The sequence below is a fragment of the Leopardus geoffroyi genome, chromosome C3 (genome assembly GCF_018350155.1).
Source record: "Leopardus geoffroyi isolate Oge1 chromosome C3, O.geoffroyi_Oge1_pat1.0, whole genome shotgun sequence".
Classification (NCBI taxonomy): Eukaryota; Metazoa; Chordata; class Mammalia; order Carnivora; family Felidae; genus Leopardus; species Leopardus geoffroyi.
Genome location: NC_059338.1, coordinates 1,494,237 through 1,514,574, shown reverse-complemented (window position 1 = coordinate 1,514,574; position 20,338 = coordinate 1,494,237). Strand labels below are relative to the sequence as shown.

Genomic DNA, 20,338 nt, shown 5'->3' with positions numbered 1-20,338 from the left:
GCTTCTAAAGTGTAAAGGAAACAGTAAAATGAGCTGTGTTCACAGACGCTGTGATCTTCCATGAACCCCTAAAGATCTCAAACAAAACAGCTGTAGAAGCTTTTGAACAAGTTCAGCAAACTTGAAAACACAAAATCAGTTGCGTTTCTATACACTGATAATTTTCTAAAAAGGAAATTACAAAAACAGTTCTACTTACAGTGGCCTCAAAAGGAACAGACCTAAGAATAAACTTAGCAAGGGGCCCCGGGGGCTCGGTAGGTGGAGCCATGCGACTCGATCTTGGGGTCGTGAGTTCAAGCCCCATGTTGGGTGTAGAGCTTACTTAAGAAGAAACTTAAAAAAGAAAATTTTAGGGGCGCCTGGGTGGCGCAGTCGGTTAAGCGTCCGACCTCGGCTCAGGTCATGATCTCGTGGTCCGTGAGTTCGAGCCCTGCGTCGGGCTCTGTGCTGACAGCGTGGAGCTGGGAGCCTGCCTCAGATTCTGTCTCTCTGCCCCTCCCCTGTTTGCTTATACTTTTTATCAAAAATAAACATTGAAAAAAAAATTTTTATTAAAAAAAAAGAATAAACTTAGCAAGGCAAAACTTGTACGTTGAAAACTACAAATCATTGTTCAGTCAAATTAAAGAAGACATAAATAAATGGAAAGACAGCCTGCGTTCAGGGACTGGAAGACTTAATGTTGTTAAGATATCAGAACCACCCAAAGCGATCTACAAATTCAGTGCAATAGCCCAGTGATGTGTTTTTCATGGAAATAGAAAAATCCATTCCCTGCCATGTCATTGTTTTGGGCTTAAGGTCCCTAACCAATCTGCTTGCTTATTTTTATTTTATATATATTTTCCAGGGTTTTTCCTTGTACCTAGTGCAAGGATAAGTGGCAATATCTATTCCATCTTTGCCTGGAGCTAGAATCAACTTAATTTTTAAAGATTAAAAAAAAAACTTTTTAAATGTTTATTTATCTTTGAGAGAGACAGAGTGCAAGTGGGGGAGGGGCAGAGAGAGAGACAGAATCCAAAGCAGGTTCTAAGCTCTGAGCTGTCAACACAGAGCCTGACGCGGGGCTCGAACCCACTAACCGCGAGATTGTGACCTGAGCTGAAGTCGGACGCTTAATCGGCTGAGCCACCCAGGCGCCCCTAAAGATGTTTTTGATAGGGGTGCCTGGGTGGCTCGGTCAGTTAAGCGTCTGACTTCGGCTCAGGTCATGATCTCACGGTTTGTGGGTTCGAGCCCCACATCAGGGTCTGTGCTGACAGCACCGAAGTCTGCTTGGACTCTCCCTGTCTCCTCTGCTTCTCCCTCATGTGTGCACAGTCTCTCTTTCTCTCTCTCTCTCTCTCTCTCTCTCTCTCTCTCTCTCTCTCTCTCTCTCCCTTTTTCTCAGAAATAAACATTAAAAAATGTTTTTGATTGACTTAGAATTCTACTTGGACAGGCTTTTTCCTCCTCCTCCTCCTCCTCCTCCTCCTCCTCCTCCTCCTCCTCCAGCACTTAAAGATGTTATCTCATTGCCTTCAGCCTTGAATTGTTTCAGACATGAAATACTCATTCCTATTTTTGTACTCCTGTATAGATTGTTTATTTTTTCCTCTGGCTTTTAAAAACTTTTCGGTATTTATTTAGCAGTTTATTGTGATACACCTTGTTGTATTGGAGTTTATATTGTTAATGGCTTGTTTAGCTTCTTGGAACTTTGAGCTTATACTTTGTATCAAATTTGGAAAATATTTGGCCATGAATCTTTGGGGTTTTTTCATTATGAATTTTTTTACTTTGTAGATGTCACACAATTGAGTATCTAGTTTTTGTTCTTTTCCAAATGTTCACGGTTTTTTTGGTAGGCAGTTAAGTTACTTGTGGTTCAGTTTAGATCCTTTGGAAGACTGTTTTTAAGCTTTATTAGTGCTAGTCTTTGGTCTAGGGATAGTTGAGTCCTATGAAACTGGGTGACACTACCCTCTGGATTGTCTGTGGAATGCCCTGCAGTTTCTCTCCACTCTGCCTAGTGGAATCAGAGTAGCGACCATCATGTACGAGCTCTTGGACTTGTTCAGGTCCCAGCACTCTGGTAGCTCTTTGTCTGGCTTTAGAGAATTTCGTCCTGTGTAGGTACCACCCGGACTTCAGTCTAGAATTACTTTCCTCCGTGGCTTTCTCCACACCAGTGCTCTGCCTCACCAGCCCGAGTGCCCTCAGCGTTCTCTGTCTTTTCGGTTTATGTTGTTGGCTGTTCTCTGCTGTGGCTCTACTCCCTCCATCATCATCCTCCCTATGAACGCAGTTCTTATTTCTATTTTTTTCTTTCTTTTCAATTTTCTTGGTGATCACAATCCTACAGTGTTGTCTAATGTCTGATCATTGTTTTGTAAACTTTCTCCAGTTTCACTGTTTATTTATTTTTGAGAGAGAGAGAGCCAGAGCGCAAGGGGGGAGGGGCAGAGAGAGAGGGAGACACAGAATCCGAAGCAGGTTCCAGACTGTGGGCTGTCAGCACAAAGCCCAACATGGGGCTTGAACTCACGAACCGCGAGATCACGACCCGAGCTGAAGTCCCAACTTTTAACCGACTGAGCCGCCCGGGTGCCCTACACTTTCTGTAGGTTTATAGTAGTTTACCATATTTCTACTAGTTTCTGTTGGGAGGACCAGAGTGGCATCTGTTACTCCATCACAGTCAGATGAGGAAGTGCTGTATCTCATGTTTTACTTGCCGTGGCGTTTTTCGAATAGACAGTAATAAAAATTACCTTTAAACTCTCTTTCTAGCTTTACTGAAACAACAGTTGAGATTCCCGGTCCTCCTGAAACCCCAGCCAAGCCTCCCGAACCTGAAGGTAGCTTGCAGCCTGTGCTCCCTCTCATCCCAAGGGAGAAGAAGGCCCCGCGCCCCCCAAAGAAGAAGTATCAGAAAGCGGGGCTGTATTCTGACGTTTACAAAACTGCAGAGTAAGTAGGCGCACCTGTCAGCCGGCGTGTCCTCAAGACCGTTCTTCCGTGCTTGAGATGATACTTTGACCGTCAAAAGACACCGTATGAGTGCAGGGCCCACAAATACTGACCTCATCACAGATACCGCAGCGCCCACTATGCTAGTGACACTGCGCTGTGTTGTTCGGGGCTAATTACCTTCCTGCTCTTTTGGGTTTTGTTTCAATTTAAAAAAAAAAAAAAATTTTTTTACTGTTTGTTTATTTTTGAGAGAGAGAGAGTGAGCATGACCAGGGGAAGGGCAGAGAGAGAAGGAGACACAGAATCCAAAGCAGGCTCCAGGCTCCGAGCTGTCGGCACAGAGCCTGACGCGGGGCTTGCACTCACAGACTGTGAGATCATGATCTGAGCCGAAGTCGGACACTCAACCGACTGACCCAGGCGCCCCTGTTTCAATTTTTTTTAATTCTAATTACTTAACATTTGGTGTGATATTAGTTTCAGCATCTTCCCTGTTCTTCATCTTCTCTCTGCCTTTCTAGCGGTATCTTTTTTCGTTTTTAAAAATAAGAGAAATGGTACTATGTGGGTATCTAAAATGATCTTGATTTTTTACATTCATTCCTCATTGATTGAGTGTTTTCTGTGTTTTCAAACACTTTGCTGGAGGAGTGAAATACGCTCCTTGTAGGAACGTCCTATCCCTTCGGGAGGAGCAGCTCAAGAAGCACCTCAATTAAGAATGTGTAGAGCCCAAGGGTGCCTGGCCAGCTCAGTCAGCAGAACATGTGACTCTTGGTCTTGGGGTTGTGGGTTTGAGCCCCGTGTTGGGTGTAGAAATTACTAAAAAATAAAATCTCTAAAAAAGAAAAAAAAGAAGGTGTAGAGCCTGAAAGAGACATCAACTGACTGTGTCATTGTGTATAAACATGATGAATTCTTTAAGTTTATTTATTTATTTTGAGAGGGAGAGAGAGAGGGGAAGAAAACGAAAGAACTCCAGTGGGGGAGGGGCAGGGAGGGAGAGAGAATCCCAAGCAGGCTCCGTGCCATCAGCACAGAGCCCGACATGAGGCTCAAACCTGTGAACTATGATATCAGGACCTGATCTCAAGCGCCCCCAATCAATCACCCAACCAACTGAGCCACCCAGGTGCCCCAACATGATATTTTTAAGAAAGGAAAAGTGTGTGTGTGTTGTGTGTGTTTTTGGATAACTCTAGTGACAGAGCAGACAGTGTATGACCGGGCTGCAACAACAGACACTCGGCGTCCATCAAAAGGTCATGAGGGTGTGAAGGAAAGGTTACATTTTAGACGTATGTCCGACTCAGTGAGGTTAAAGTGTCTGCATGTGAACCACAGCACCTTATTTTGCAGTGAAAAGTTTTCTATTGATTGACCACTGAGGTAGATTCCACATAAACTCTTTGTACCCCATTCTTGCTTCTAGGATCATGAAAATGTTTTATTCATTAAGCTTATTCGTTGCAGATGCCGATAATAGGAAATTCAAATACTCCAGAATTTAAGAAGATACACATTTCTTTTCCTTTAACTTAAAAAATGTTATGAGGGGCGCCTGGGTGGCTCAGTCTGTTGAATGTCCGACTTCGGCTCAGGTCGTGATCTCACGGTTCATGAGTTCGAGCCCCGCGTCAGGCTCTGTGCTGACAGCTGGGAGCCTGGAACCCGCTTCGGATTCTGTGTCTCCCTGTCTCTCTGCCCCTCCCCTGGTCGTGCTCAGTTTCTCTCTCTCAAAAATGAATAAACGTTAAAAAAAAAATTTTTTTTTTAATGTTACAAAATACAAACTTCAAGGTCAATATGGTGTCTTCAGTTTCCTCACAGATCTAGACTCCTTTGTTTCTGTCCCTCCATTTCAGCATTAGGCTTCCGTTTCTGTGGTTTCTTCTTGTTCCAACATAGCAGCTAGAGCTCAGCCATCAGGTCTTCCTTGTAGAAAGCAGAAAAGAAGAAAGGGAGTGAAAAGTGTCCATCTTCTCTGTAAGGAAGCAGTATGGAGTGGACACGTCTTCCCACTCCTACCCAGACTTGAATCCCCAATCCCCAGTGTGATGGTCTTTGGAGGCAGGAACTTTGGGAAGTAATTAGGTCATGAGGACGTTGCCCTTTGTGAGTAGGGTCAGCGGCCTTCTAAGAAGAAACACAGAGACATGGCCTCCTTCCACTATATGAGGAGTAGCAGGAAGAGAGTTCTCACTGGAACTCACCCCTGATCTTGGACATCCCAGCCTCCAGAAGAGTGAGAAATAAAAATGTGTTGCTGACATCCCCCCAGTCTCTGGTAATGTGTTATAGCAGCTCAGGCTGATGAGAAAGGAGAGTTGAAAACCTCATTTATAGACCCTGGCCAGAACATCGTCATGGAACCACACTTCAGGCTGGGAAATCAGGGTTCATATTCCAGTTGATGATGCCTGAAAAATAACTAGCATTCAGTCACTACAGGTGAGAAAATGGAAATGTATTTTGGAAAGAGCTATTTTTTTTCCAGTTATAATTTTAAGCAGTGTTTTTGCTGAACAGAGAAAACAAATATATTTATCAAGTTTTCTGCTAAAAAAAATTAATTTCAAGTTTTACTTTTGTTTCTATAAATGTGTTTTTTTCTGGACTAAATCCCTAAAAAGGGGAGATTAATAATAAAGTCAGATTATGAATCAAAAGATCAGTATCTTCGACCACATCTGTGTTGTAAAATGTCTCTGGTCAGACAAAAGTCTTTCACTCGGAGAATGGACTAAAATATCACCTTGTTTATGTTACAACTAGCTATTCACCTCTTAGAAATAAGTAGGTGGTGGGGGGGGGGGCACGAGTGGTTCAGTCGGCTAAGCATCGGACTCTAGATTTCAGTTCAGGTCATGATCTCATAGTCCATGAGTTCGAGCCCCGCACCAGGCCCGCACTCTGACAGTGCAGAGCCTGCTTGGGATTCTATCTCAAAATAAATGAATAAATAAGTGAAATTTTTAAAAATAAGTAGGAAGAAAATGGTTTATAGGAATATTGTATTTTTTTTAAGTTACTTATTTTGAGAGAGAGCACACAAGCAGGGGAGGGACAGAGAGAGGGAGAGAGAGAATCCCAAGCAGGCTCTGCACTGTCAGTGCAGAGCTGGATGGGCACAGGGCTGGAGCTCACAAACCATGAGATCATGACCTGAGCCGAAACCAAGAGGTGGACACTAGCCAACCGAGCCACCCAGGCAGGCCCTATTCTGGGATATTTTTAAAACATTGATCAGATTGATACAGGTATGCATTCTTCCAAACTGTGAAGCCAGTATATTTTTATGGGCTGCCTGGTTGTTGTTGGTAGCAATTTGTGGGGTTTTTTCTTTGTTTTGTTTTTTAGTTAAGGAAGAATTCTTTAGAGCAGTTTTAGGTTCACAACAAAATTGATACACAGTGAGAGAGAGTTTGCATACACCCCTGCTCACACAGCCTCCCCTACCGTCAACATCCAGCAGCGCAGTGTTACGTTTATTATAATCAGTCAACTTCCACTGACACGTCCTTATCGCCCGAAGTCACAGCTGACGTGAGGGTTCTCTCTTGGTGTTGTATGTTGTGTGGGTTTTCATAAATGTCTAACGACATGTGTCCACCTTTGTAATATCACACAGAATGGTTTCACTGCTGCCCAGAAAATCTTCCATTTTCTGCCAGGTTGTTTCTGGGGCCACAGAAGGGTACAAAGAAATTGCAAAGTTACTCTTGTATATAAATCATTATAGGCTTTAAAAAGTTATGAGGGGATATGACTTCCCTCCTATGTGGAATTTAAGAAACAAAACAAACAGAGAAAACAAAAGAGTCACACCAAGAAACGGTCTCTTCGCTCTAGAGAACACATAGGTGGTCGCTAGAAGGAGGGGGCACAGGTGTGGGTGAAACAGGTGACAGGGATGAAGGAGTGCACCTGTTGTGGTGAGCACCAGGTGATGCGTGGAGGTGCTGAATCACTGCCATGTACACCTGAAACTCATAGTACACTGTATGTTAACTCTACTGGAATTAAAAGTTAAAAAAAAATTTTAAGACGCAGGGGGTGCCTGGTTGGCTCAGTCGGTTTAGCGTCTCACTCTTGGTTTCTGCTCAGGTCATGATCTCGCGGTTCATGGGTTCAAGCCCCGCGTCGGGCCCAGTGCTGACAGCTCAGAGCCTGGAGCCTGCTTCGGATTCTGTGTCTCCCTCTCTCCCTACCCTTCCCCAACTTGCATTCGGTCTCTCTCAAAAATAAGTAAACATTTAAAAAAGAAAGAAAATGTCATTGTTACAGTTGGAAAGGATTAAAGATTGATCAGATGGTCTGGCGTGAAGAGTGTAAAGGACAGGATGAGAGTCAGTGAAGATCCCGTGTTTTGTTTTGTATTCCTGGGTGGATGATAATGTCATTAGCTAAAATACCAGAAAAAAAGTCGTACAGACAGTACTCCTTGGTTTCAGAAAACCTCCATTATTAATGTTCCTTTCTATAGGTACCAAAAAATGTCTCGTAATACAGTCAACACACTGCTCATGGAGGTTAGCCTGTACATCGGTTTTCTCTGCCCTCTCTACCAGGTCACTCAGGTTGCTTGAAGCAACACAGATGTATCGTCTTACAGTTCCTGAGGTCAGAAGGTCAAGTGAATCTCTGCAGGCAAAATAAAATCAAGGTGTTGGCAAGGTTTTTCTTGCCGTATTCCTTCTGGAGGCTCTTCCTTGCCTCTCCAGCTTCTAGAGGCTACCCCGCATGTCGTGGATGGGGTTCCTTCTGTCTTCAAACCCTCAATGACAGGTTGAGTCCTCACATTTTGTCACTTCAAGCTTGGTTCTGTTTTCGCTGACTGTGCCTTTAACTTCCTCTTCCATTTATAAGGACCCTTGTGATTATATTGGGCTCACCTGGATTATCCAGAATACTATCCCTGTCTCTAAATCAACAGATTAGAAACCTTAATTCCTTCTGCATATTCCCAGTTTCTGGGGGTTACATGTGGATATGTGGGGAGAGTGAGCGTTATTGTATCTACTGAACCCTCTAGTTTATGGGGTTCACATGTCTTATTTTATATTTGTCCGCACTTTTTGAAGTTAGGACAATGCTGTGTTACTTTGGAGTTTAGATTTTATTTGATCTAAAAGGAATTTAACAGAATATGTAATATCAGGTATCTGTCAAGTACCTTGGAGATTGAATTTAAGACTTAGGGTGTGTGTGTGTGTGTGTGTGTGTGTGTGTGTGTGTGTGTGTGTATTTTTTTTAAGTTTACTTATTTATCTTGAGAGAGAAAGTGTAAGTCGGGGGAGGGACAGAGAGAGAAGCAGAGAGAGAATCCCAAGCAGGCTCCATACTGTGAGCGTGGAGTCCAGTCTGGACTGCACTGAACCAAACCCATGAACTGAACTGTGAGATCATGACCAGAGCTGAAATCAAGACTTGGACGCTGAACTGACTGAGGCCCCCAGGCGTCCCCAGGCTTAGAGGATACTCTGGTGAGACAGCAGAGTGCAGAGAAACTAACAGCACCTTGATGGGGGCCTTTGGGCTTCACTGTCATTTTGGGCAAATTCCTTTTTCTCTCTAGAATCATAGAAATTAAATTTATGTATTAAAGGAAGCTGTTGAACCATATACTTTGTATATAGATGGAAATACTGAGCTAGTGACAGGTCCAGTCACACAGATCACTTTTAGGCGAAGCAAGTTGAAAATTCAATTTATCTGATTTTTTATTTTAGTCGCTAAGAAAGTGAAAGTAACCCAAGTAAAGGTGTATTTTTTAAATTATTTTATCTTTATTGAGCTGTAATGTACATCCCACATTATATTAATTTCAGGTGTGCCATGTAATGATTTAATATTCGTATATGACATGATCACAATAAGTCTAGCGAACACCTGTTAGCATACATAGTGACAAAATTTTTTTCTTGCCATGAGAACTTTTTTTTTTTTTTTTTTTAAGATTTTATTTGTCAGTAATCTCTACAGCCAGCATGGGGCTCGAACTCACAGCCCTGAGATCAAGGGTGGCACACTCCACTGACTGAGCCAGCCAGGTGCCCCTGCCATGAGAACTTTTAAGATCTATTTTCCTGTCAACTTCCCAGTACGCACTACAGCATTATTAACTACAGTTGCCATGCTGTATAGGACATTACGTCCCATGGCTTGTTTATTTAATGACCGGAAGCTTTCACGAAACTTTTGACTCCTTTCACCCATTTCACCCATCCCAGTCCCCTGAAATCCCCCCGCTTCTGACAACACCAACATGTTCTCTCTGTGAGCTTGGTATTTTGTTTTTTGAGTTTTGGGGTTTTTGTTGTTTTTTAGATTCCACGTGTAATCGAAATCATACGGTATTTCTCTTTCTGTGTTTGGCTTCCTTCCCTTAGCATGATGCCCTCGCAGTCCATCCATGTTGTTGCAGATTTCAAGATTTCATTCATTTTTATGGCTGAATCATGTTCCGTTGTTTGTACACCACATCTCCATCCATTCATCTGCCGGCAGACATGAAGGTTGTTTTCATATCTCGTAAATAATGCTGCAGGGAGCATGGGGTTGCAAGTATCTTGTCCAGGTGATGTTTTCGGTTTCTTTGGATACGTACTCAGAAGTGGAATTGCAGGGTCTTAGGGTATGTCTATTTTTAATTTTGAGAGGCACCTTCATGCTCTTTTCCACAGTGGCCACACCAGCTTACATTGCCACCCATAGTGTATGTGGGCTCCCTTTTCTCCTCATCCCTGTTAGTTAGTAAGTAATAGACACTATTTCTTATCTTTTTGGTAACAACCATTCTGACAGGTGTGAAGTGTTTTTGTGGTTTTCTACGTCCATCTCCCTGATGGCTAGTGAGATTGAGCATCTTTTCATGTACCTGTCAGCCTTCTGTGTATGTGTCGTTGGGAAAATGCCTATTCAGCTTAGATCCTGTGCCCATTTTTTAATCAGATTGTTTGTTCTTTTACTACTGAGTTGTAGGAGTTCTTTATATTTTTCGAATATTAACCTATTAACAGATGCATGACTTACCAATGTTTTCTCCCATTCAGTAGGTTGCCTTTTCATTTGCTTGATGATTTTCTTTGTTGTACAGAAGACCTTTAGTTGGATGCAGTCCCTCCGTTCATTTTTGCTTTTTTCGCCTTTGCTTTTGGCATCAAACCCAAAAATTCATTGCAAGGCTGATGTCCCAAGTAAAGTGTTAAAAACAAGATTAACTTCATATTTTAAGGGTTTTTTTAAGTTGATTTATTTTGAGAGAGTGAGAGAGCACATGCCCGTGCAGGCAGGGGAGAGGCAGAGAGAGGGGGGAGAGAGAATCCCAAGCAGGCTCTGTGCAGTCATCGCAGAGCCCAACTCGCAGTTGGAGCCCATGAACCCTTGATAATCTTGACCTGAGAGAGTTGGTCGTTTAACTGAGCCCCCTGGCCCCCTGCCCCCGGCTCTGGCTCCCTTGTGTTTTAATGGTTTCAGTTGATTAACTGATTGCACTTAAATATACATGACATAAAAGTAACCATTTTCATAGCTTTAAGTGCACCGTTCGGTGGCATCAAACACATCACCTTGTGCGACCGCCACCACTGTCCACCTCCAGCACTTCATTTTCCCAAACTGAGTGTCTTCTCTCCGAAGTGTGAATTCCAGCGGCCCCTCCCCCGCTACCCAAGTGAAGTGACACGTGTAAAGGGGATAGCGCACGGTAGACACGCAGTGAACCTGGCTTGTGTCTGCAGCGTCTCACGTCCCCAGGGCTTGTTTCCTGTCCTCTTTCTTTTGCTCAACAGTTTTATTGAGATGTCGGGGAGCCTGGGGGGCTCAGTCGGTTGAGTGTCCAACTTCAGCGCAGGTCATGACCTCACCGTTCATGAGTTCGAGCTCCATGTTGAGTTCTGCGCTGACAGCCCGGAGCCCGGCGCGTTTCATATTCTGTGTCTCCTTCTCTCTCTGCCCCTGTCCCACTTGTGCTCTGTCCCTCTGTCCCTCAAAAATAAACAAACATAAAAAAAAAAAAAACCTAATAAAAAAAATTGAGATGTGATTCATATACCATATAGTTAACCAGTTTTGAGTGTAGAAGTCAACAGTTTTGGGTATATTACATTAATTGTACATGCAAGTGTAAATACTTATATAATATGATCTGAATTTTATTTTCATTTGTATGATTTATATTTTTTTATTAGAATAGAATTAATTTTTATTGCGGTAAAGTACGTATGTCAGAATTTACCATTTTCCTCATTTTTAAGTGTGCGATTCAGCATCATTAATCGCATTCACAGTGTGGTGTAGTCATGACCACTGTCTGTTTCCAAAATGTTCCCTTGCTCCAAACAGAAACTCTGTAACCATTAAGCAATAACTCCCCACACACACCCCAGCCTCCAGTAGTGTCTGGTGTGCTTTCAGTTTCTATGAATTTGCCTACACTTGCTGCCCCATGAAAGTGGAATCGTATGACATTTGTGCTTCTTTTGGTCTGGATTATTGAATTTAGCATAATGCCTTCACTGTTCATTTATGTTTTAGCATGTGGCAGAATGTTGGTCCTTTTTATGGCCATATAATATTCCATTGTGTAGGGTGTGCCACGTTGTGTTTACTTACTCATCTATGGATGAACGTTTGGGTTGTTTCTGCCTTCTGGCTGTCGTGAATGATGCCCTGTGAACACTGGCATACGTTTATGTGGTCAGGTCCCTGCTTTTGATCCTAAGCGTATACGTTATCCATGGGACTAGAAGAAGCTATGTTTAGCTTTTTAACGGACCACCAAACTTTTCCGTAATGGCTGCGCCACTGACTGTTCATCAGGAAGTTATTGACTTGAGGTCTTTCTTTCATTTGAATGTTTGTGTTTTTACCTGTAAATTTCCTTCTAAGTACTGTTTTTACTGCATCAGATAAGTTTGGGGTTTTTTTGTGTTTACATTCTCATTCATTTGAAGATAGTTTCCACTTTCCCTTGTGATTTCTTATTTGAGCTATCGGTTAAGAGTATGTTGTTTGATTTCCACACATTTGTGGTTTTTCCAGTTTTCCTGATCAGAAAAAAATACTCGGTATGATTTCAGTCTTCTAAAATCTATTAAGACTTATTTTGTATGGGGCGCCTGGGTGGCGCAGTCGGTTAAGCGTCCGACTTCAGCCAGGTCACGATCTCGCGGTCCGTGAGTTCGAGCCCCGCGTCGGGCTCTGGGCTGATGGCTCAGAGCCTGGAGCCTGTTTCCGATTCTGTGTCTCCCTCTCTCTCTGCCCCTCCCCCGTTCATGCTCTGTCTCTCTCTGTCCCAAAAATAAATAAACGTTGAAAAAAAAAAGATTTAAAAAAAAGACTTATTTTGTAGCCTAACATATGACCCTTCCTGTAGAGTCTTCTGCACACAGTTGAGAAAACCCTATAATCTTCTGTTGTTGGGTGGAGTGTTCCTGATATTTCTGTGAGGTCTATTTGGTTTATAATGTTCAAATCCACACTGACCTGTGTGGTTGTTCTAACCATTATTGAAATTGGTTGAAATCTCCAACTGTTCCTATACGGCTGTTTCTCCCTTCATTCTTATGAATGTTTCCTTCACATATTTTGGGTCCTTTGATGTTTGGTGAATATATGTTTCTAATGATTATGGCTTCTATGTGAATAGACTCTTGTCAGTATTTCATGTTCTTCTGTGTCTCTCGTAAGAGTTTTGACTTGAAGTCTCTTTTGTCTGATATTGGGGTTGTCATTCTGCTCTCTCTTGGTTACTGTTTACATGGAATATCTTATCTTTTTTCCATCCTTTACTTTCAGCCTATTTGTGTCCTTGGATCTAAGGGCAGTCTCTTGGAGATAGTACATCGTTGAATCATGTTTTGTATCCATTTTGTTTCTCTCTGCCTTTTGTTTGGAGAGTTTCATCCACTTACGTTTAAAATAATTACCAATAAGGAAGGGCTTATACTTCCCGTTGTGTTGTTTCCATGTCTCACGGCTTTTTATCCCTCATGCCCTCCATTACTGTCTTCTTTTGTGCTTCGTTGATCTTTTTGTAGTGACATGTTTTGATTCCCTTCATCCCCTTTTGGGTGAATTCTATAGCTATTTTCTCTGTTGTTACCATGGAGATTACATATAACTTCCCAAAGATGTAACTGTGTAATTTGAGTTGATGCCAAGTTAATTTCAATTACATACAAAAACTTTACTTTTTCTTTTTTTTGTAAATAAGCTCTACTCCCACTGTGGGTCTTGAACTCACGACCCTGAGGTCATGAGTTGGAAGCTCCACCAACTGAGCCAGCCAGACGTCCCCAAAACTGTACTCCTATAAAGCTCCACATACCCCTTTTATGTTATTGGTGTTACATATTACATCTTTTTTTTTTTTTAATTTTATTTTCTTTAATTTACATCCAAATTAGTTAGCATATAGTGCAACAGTGATTTCAGGAGGGGTGCCTGGGTGGCTCAGTCGGTTGAGTGTCCGACTTCGGCTCAGATCATGATCTCACGGTCTGTGAGTGCAAGCCCCGCGTCAGGCTCTGTGCTGACAGCTCAGAGCCTGGAACCTGCTTCAGATTCTGTGTCTCTGCCCCTCCCCTACTCATGCTTGCTCTCTCTCTCTCTCTCTCTCTCTCTCTCTCTCTCTCAAAAATAAATAAACATTTTTAAAAAATTTTTTAATAAAAACGATTTCAGGAGTAGATTCCTTAGTGCCCCTTACTAAGCCCATTTAGCCCTCCCCCCTCCCACAACCCCTCCCATAACCCTCAGTTTGTTCTCCATATTTATGAGTCTCTTCTGTTTTGTCCCCCTTCCTGTTTTTATATTATTTTTGCTTCCTTTCCCTTATGTTCATCTGTTCTGTGTCTTAAAGTCCTCATGTGAGTGAAGTCATATGATTTTTGTCTTTCTCTGACTAATATCACTTAGCATCATACCCTCCAGTTCCATCCACGTAGCTGCAAATGGCAAGATTTCATTCTTTTTGATTGCCGAGTGATACTCCATTGTGTATATAGACCACATCTCCTTTATCCACTCATCCATTGAGGGACATTGGGCTCTTTCCATCCTTTGGCTGTTGTCGACAGCGCTGCTGTAAACATGGGGGTGCGTGTGTCCCTTCGAAACAGCCCACCTGTATCCCGTGGAGAAATGCCTAGCAGTGCAATTGCTGGGTCGTGGGGTAGTTCTGTTTTGAGTTTTTTGAGGAAACTCCATCCTGTTTTCCAGATTGGCTGCACCAACTTGCATTCCCAACATATTACATCTTCATTGGTGCGCGTGGGTGGCTCAGTCAGTTGGGCGTCCAGCTTCAGTTCAGCTTATGATCTCGCGGTCTGTGAGTTTGGGCCTCACATCAGGCTCTGTGCTGACAGCTCAGAGCCTAGAGCCTGCTTCAGATTCTGTGTCTCCCTCTCTCTCTGCCCCTCCCCCGCTCGCGTTTTCTCTCTCTCTCTCTCTCTCTCTCTCTCTCTCTCTCTCTCAAAAAATAAACATTTAAGGGGCGCCTGGGTGGCTCAGTCGGTTGGGCAGCCGACTACAGCTCAGGTCATGATCTGGCGGTCTGTGAGTTCGAGCTCCATGTCAGGCTCTGTCCTGAGAACCCAGAGCCTGGAGCTTGCTTCCAATTGTCTCCCCTTCTCTCTGCCCCTTCCCTGCTTGCTCTCTCTCTGTCTCTCTCTCTCAAAATAAATAAATAAATAATAAATTTTTAAAGAAGTAAACATTTTAAAAAATTACATCTTTATTCATTGTGTGCCTCCAAACATACATTTATAAGTACTTTTTATGCACTTGTCTTCTGAATCCAGTCTCTTTTCTCTGTAGTCTCTCATCATGATTAAGGTTTAACAGACCTTTGCTTCTTTCTTTCCCAGCAGTAAAGAATAAAAATCATTTTTTAAAAGGTTTATTTATTTATTTTGAGAGAGGGAGAGAGAGTGTGCATGAGAAGCGGGGAGGGGCGGAGGGAGAGAGAGAATCCTAGGCAGGCTCTGCACTGTCAGCACAGAGCCTAACTTGGGGCTCGGTCCCACATACTGTGAGATCATGACCTGAGCCGAAACCAAGAGTCACATGTTCAATCAACCAAGTCACCCAGGCGCTCGAAAAAATCATTTTTTCTTAATAATAAATGGTACTTGTTCCTAACAGCCACATCCAGAAGTTCCTGGTTTTTATAAAAGAAGTAAATAAGATTGCATTAACAGAGATGATTACAGAACTCTCCACATGTGGTTTGGCTTCTAATGTGGAGAAGAGCCGTCAGGCCATCGCTGCATATGTTTGCGGGAATTATAAATCATGATTTTTTAAAGCCGTTTTCCACTTAGGAACAGAGATGGGTTAGGAGCAAGTCTGTAATTACACTGACATTCTGTTCTATTTTCTGTAGAAGCTCCACTCCATTTTCATGGCTGGGAAACATGCGTGTGTAGCCTGCATGCAGTAGGCAGCAGCTGTGTTTCTCTAGCTCCCTCTAGTGGTCAGAAAGTGAGTTCACTAACACTTGTTTTTGACTTGACTGTCTTAATATAGGCCTGGTGGGCTTAACGCATAACGAGATTTATTTAGTTAGTTTTGCATAATAAGATTTAGTATACTTGAATACATAACAAGGTCCAAGATACTTTAAAAATTATATTCTGTGCACACAATGGAATATTATTTAGCCTTAAAAAGGAAGAAAATTTGGACACCTACAGTGTGGATGAACCTTGAAAACATTATGCTAAGTGAAGTAAGCCAGCCACAAAAAGACAAATACTGTTTGATTGCACGCCTCTGTAGTCAGATTCTTAAAGACAGAAGAGAATGGTGGGTGCCAGGGGCTGGTAGCAGTGAGCGTGTACGGGGTACAGACTTCTAGTTTTGCGAGATGATGAAATGTGTCGTCTAGATGGATGACAGTGAGGTTATACAACAATCTGCACGATGAACTGCATACCTAAAAATTACTTAAATGGTAAATTTTATGTCATATGTTTTACCACAATTTTTTTTTTAATTTTTTTTAACGTTCATTTATTTTTGAGACAGAGAGGATAGAGCATGAACGGGGGAGGGTCAGAGAGAGAGAGGGAGACACAGAATCTGAAACAGGCTCCAGACTCTGAGCGGTCAGCACAGAGCCCGATGCGGGGCTCGAACCCACAAACTGTGAGATCATGACCTGAGCTGAAGTCGGACGCTTAGCCGACTGAGCCACCCAGGCGCCCCTACCGCAATTTTTTTTAATAACTACTTTTTTTAATTTTTTTTTTTTTCAACGTTTATTTATTTTTGGGACAGAGAGAGACAGAGCATGAACGGGGGAGGGGCAGAGAGAGAGGGAGACACAGAATCGGAAACAGGCTCCAGGCTCTGAGCCATCAGCCCAGAGCCCGACGCGGGGCTCGAACTCACGGACCGCGAGATCGTGACCTGGCTGAAGTCGGATGCTTAACCGACTGCGCCACCCAGGCGCCCCAATAACTACTTTTTTTAATGTTTATTTCAACTTTTCAGGAAGAGTCATTATCTTAACTTGTGAAATATCCCTCTAATCTGTTATTTAGGCTGGAAAGTGACACAGCCTAACTCAGAAGCCATGCTTTTTTAGATTGGAATTGATGGAAGTAATATTCTTATATCCTCCTAGAGGGAATTTCCAAGTGGGACGTGGTAAAACATGAAGGAACTTACCAAGAGCCTGTGAAATACCTCTTTATATCCTAGTTGAGTTTTTAACCAGTGCTTAACTATCCCCAAAAGGGAAAACAAAATAGTCGTTAAAAAAGAAGAGTTTAGTCCATAAATTTTAGAAAGCCAATTTCATGAAAACTTATTCCATACTGTAAAGTTGGCCGAACTTTGTTCTAGACACTTGACAGAACAACACTGCAGCAGGGACAGGACATTTCTCCTCAAGAAGATTTAGTTATTAGAAAATAAAGAAGACTGAATTTCAAAGTGTTAGGATCCTTAGATGTAATGCTATCTGTTGTTTTCCCAAGATTAATATAAGGACGAACTGAGGGTCTATTTAAAGATGAAAATTGCTGGGGCACCTGGGTGGCTCAGTCAGTTAAGCATCTGACTTCGGCTCAGGTCATGATCTCGCAGTCCGTGAGCTCGAGCCCCGCATCGGGCTCTGTGCTGACAGCTCAGAGCCTGGAGCCTGTTTCAGATTCTGTGTCTCCCTCTCTCTCTGACCCTCCCCCGTTCATGCTCTGTCTCTCTTTGTCTCAAAAATAAATAAACGTTAAAAAAAAAAATTTTTTTTTTAAAAAGAGGAAAATTGCTAAAATAAATAGATTGAGAGATTGATTGATTGATTTCTTCACCCTCCCTCACAAAGTTATGTATCTCAAACTATGTTATAAGAATTCAAGGAATAGATAGGAAAATATAATTTTGTGATGAGAATTAACGTGTCAAAGTATAGAAATTATGAATGATATCATCATCATTGCCGTAGTAATAGTAACATTGTAACTAGGATTTTTGGAAGTGAAATACTGCTAATACTTTTTTCAATACTTTTTCATACATTTGTAGTCATATTTTTCCAGAAGAACAGAATATTAGCATTTTCCAACTTGAATGTATCTTAGAAAGGATCTAATCCACCTCCCTAAGACCTAGAGAAGTAAACCTTGTATGCAGTGACACTACCTTCCCGAGTCTGCTTTTCCCCCCATAATGGTTAATTTTAAAAATATTCAATCCTATGGTAAATGATCACCTGTATACCCTAACTCAAATTTATCAATATTTGGCAACATTTGCTTTATCTTTCTCTGCGTACAAACACACATACCCTACACTTTTGGGGGGATACGGGGTCTGGTGAACGTTTTGAAAGTGAGTTGCAGTCATTCACCCTTAAACATTTCAGTAATTAGCATCTAAGAACGAGGATAATCTTCTGTCTGATTGCGATGCTATTGTGGTGCCCAGGAAAATAGGCGGTGTTTTTAATAAAATCATGTAATATACAGCCCATATTTGTATCTTTCCCTCTTGTCCTAAAATTGTCTTTTTTTTTCAGTTTATTGTGTTTTCTTTTTTTTTTTTTTTTTTTTTTCAACGTTTATTTTTGGGACAGAGAGAGACAGAGCATGAACGGGGAGGGGGCAGAGAGAGAGGGAGACACAGAATCGGAAACAGGCTCCAGGCTCCGAGCCATCAGCCCAGAGCCCGACGCGGGGCTCGAACTCACGGACCGCACGGCCGCGAGATTGTGACCCGGCTGAAGTCGGACGCTTAACCGACTGCGCCACCCAGGCGCCCCCAGTTTATTGTGTTTTCTATTAATCTAGGATACAAACAGACATCATGTGTTACATGGGATTGTTATCTTTGCCTAATATTTTAATGTAGAATATTCCCCATCTCTTGTTTTTTGTGAGATTGATACTTTTTTCAGAACTCAAACTTGGTGTCTTGCATTCTGTATTTTTCTGATTATTTCTTCATGATTGGGCTTGGGTTAAATAATCCTGGTAGGAACATTCCACGTGTGGTGTCTCCTACTTGACACTGCTCGTATTGCCCCCCCCCCCCCCCCCCCCCCCCCCCCGTTTACTGTCCCAGTGATGCCACGTGCACCACTTGGTCTTGGTGGCACCCACCAAATCTCTCCAGTGGAAAGATAGTTGTTCCTGTTACAATCAGCAAACACATCAGGGGGTGACATTTGAGGCGGTGGCCCATCTTCTAGCACCCTTTTATCTAATATCTTGGGATCCTTGCCTAAACTAGTGATAAATTATTAGTTGTGAACTGGTAATTTTCTCCTGTCATTTCTTCAACATTTATTAGATGATCCTTTCCTATGAAGACAGGGTTTCATTTTTCTTCCCCTTTCACTCTCTTACTTCTCTTTTCTTTTGAATATCATCTGGATTCATGCATTTAAAAAACAGCTAATGTGTCGTAATCCATTGTCATTATTTTGCAGACAAATGCTCACATTCCCCAGACTGTGCCGCTGGGGCACTTTAAGCTGGGCCCTGTTTTCTGCCACACGGTGGTGTATTTTATTTTCACTTGCTGTTGCTTTCCAAATTTCCCTTGCATTAGATCTGCAATCAACTCTTTCACCCAGAAACCTTTAGTTTCTTTTAATGGGGATTATTATTTAGAAATCTAAATCTGGGTACTTGTATGCTGTTTGCTACGTGGGCATCATTGTTCTGGAGATGTCACTCCCTCTAGGCCTTTAGAAACAGGAAATGAGTAAGTGTGTATGTGCACATACCGTGTGGGGCGATTTACTATGACTGAGTAACAAATTACCACAGTCCCAGCAGTTTCAAATACCGCCCACTTGGGGCGCCCGGGTGGCTCAGTCAGTTGAGCATCCAACTCTTGATTTCAGCTCAGGTCGTGATCTCTCCATCCGTGGAGCTCTGTGCTGACAGCACAGAGTCTGCTTGGAATTCTCTCTCTGCCCCCACCCCAACATAAATAAATAAACATTAAAAGGTTTTTTAAAAAAATAAATAAAATATCACCCACTTACTAACTCACAGATCTCCCCGGAATTTCCGGAGCCCAGGCCGGGTCTCTGATCTCATCTGAGGCTCAACACTGTCTTTTCCAGTGCCTGCTCATTTTCTCATAGTTGCAGACTCACTCACTGGTGGCTTTCTTCTTGAAGGCAGCAGCATCAGCTGCTTTAGGTCTGTGAGCTTGGGGAAGACCTAAGCCTTTGTTGAAAGAACACATTTAAAGTATGCATTGCAGTGGCTTTTAGTATATTCAGAGTTGTACCTTCACCACCACAGTCAATTTTAGAACATTTTCATTATCCCACAAAGAGATCCCACATTCTTTAGTGATCTCCCCTGATTTCCTCATCTTCCCCCCCCCCCACTCCCCCCACCCCGTGGTCTTAGGCAACCTTTCATCAATTTTGTGCCTCCGTAGATGTGCACTCTGGACACTTCATATATGGGATCATACAATATGTGGTCCTTTGTGACTGATTTACGTCACTTAGCATATTGTTTCCAAGATTCATACATGCTGTATGAATCTTGCCAAATAACATTCCATTGTTGGATGGACCACATTTTACTTACCCCTCGTTTGTTCAGCCGGTGGGTGGACGTTTGGGTTACAATAATTTGCTATCATGATTAATGCTGCTATGAACATTTATATACATCCACAATATAGCTGTTACATAGTTTCATAGTATCTGAGTATATAGACCTGTCATAGTTCATCCAGCCAGCCTGCCAGGGAAAAGACATTGCAGTTGATTCTAATGTTTCCTACTATAGATAATGCCCAGTGACTAACCCTTGTCTGCATATTGTTTGGTATTTTGGAGGTCTAACCTCGGGGTAACTTTGTAGGAGTGGAATGACTGAATTAGTGTATATGTAAT

The 20,338-nt window shown here is 42.4% G+C and overlaps 1 protein-coding gene across 9 annotated transcripts in view; it reads left to right on the top strand.

The window, feature by feature from the left end:
* ASH1L (ASH1 like histone lysine methyltransferase) overlaps positions 1-20,338 on the top strand; it is a 197,075-nt gene that overhangs the window by 99,283 nt on the left and 77,454 nt on the right. For 7 of the 9 annotated variants that reach the window (XM_045454357.1, XM_045454360.1, XM_045454361.1 and 4 more), the window contains exon 6: positions 2,779-2,958. The exons of the other annotated variants lie outside the window; for them this stretch is intronic. In XM_045454357.1, coding sequence (XP_045310313.1) covers positions 2,779-2,958 — 180 coding nt within the window. The remainder of the gene's footprint in view (positions 1-2,778; positions 2,959-20,338) is intronic. 9 annotated transcript variants of the gene reach the window in all.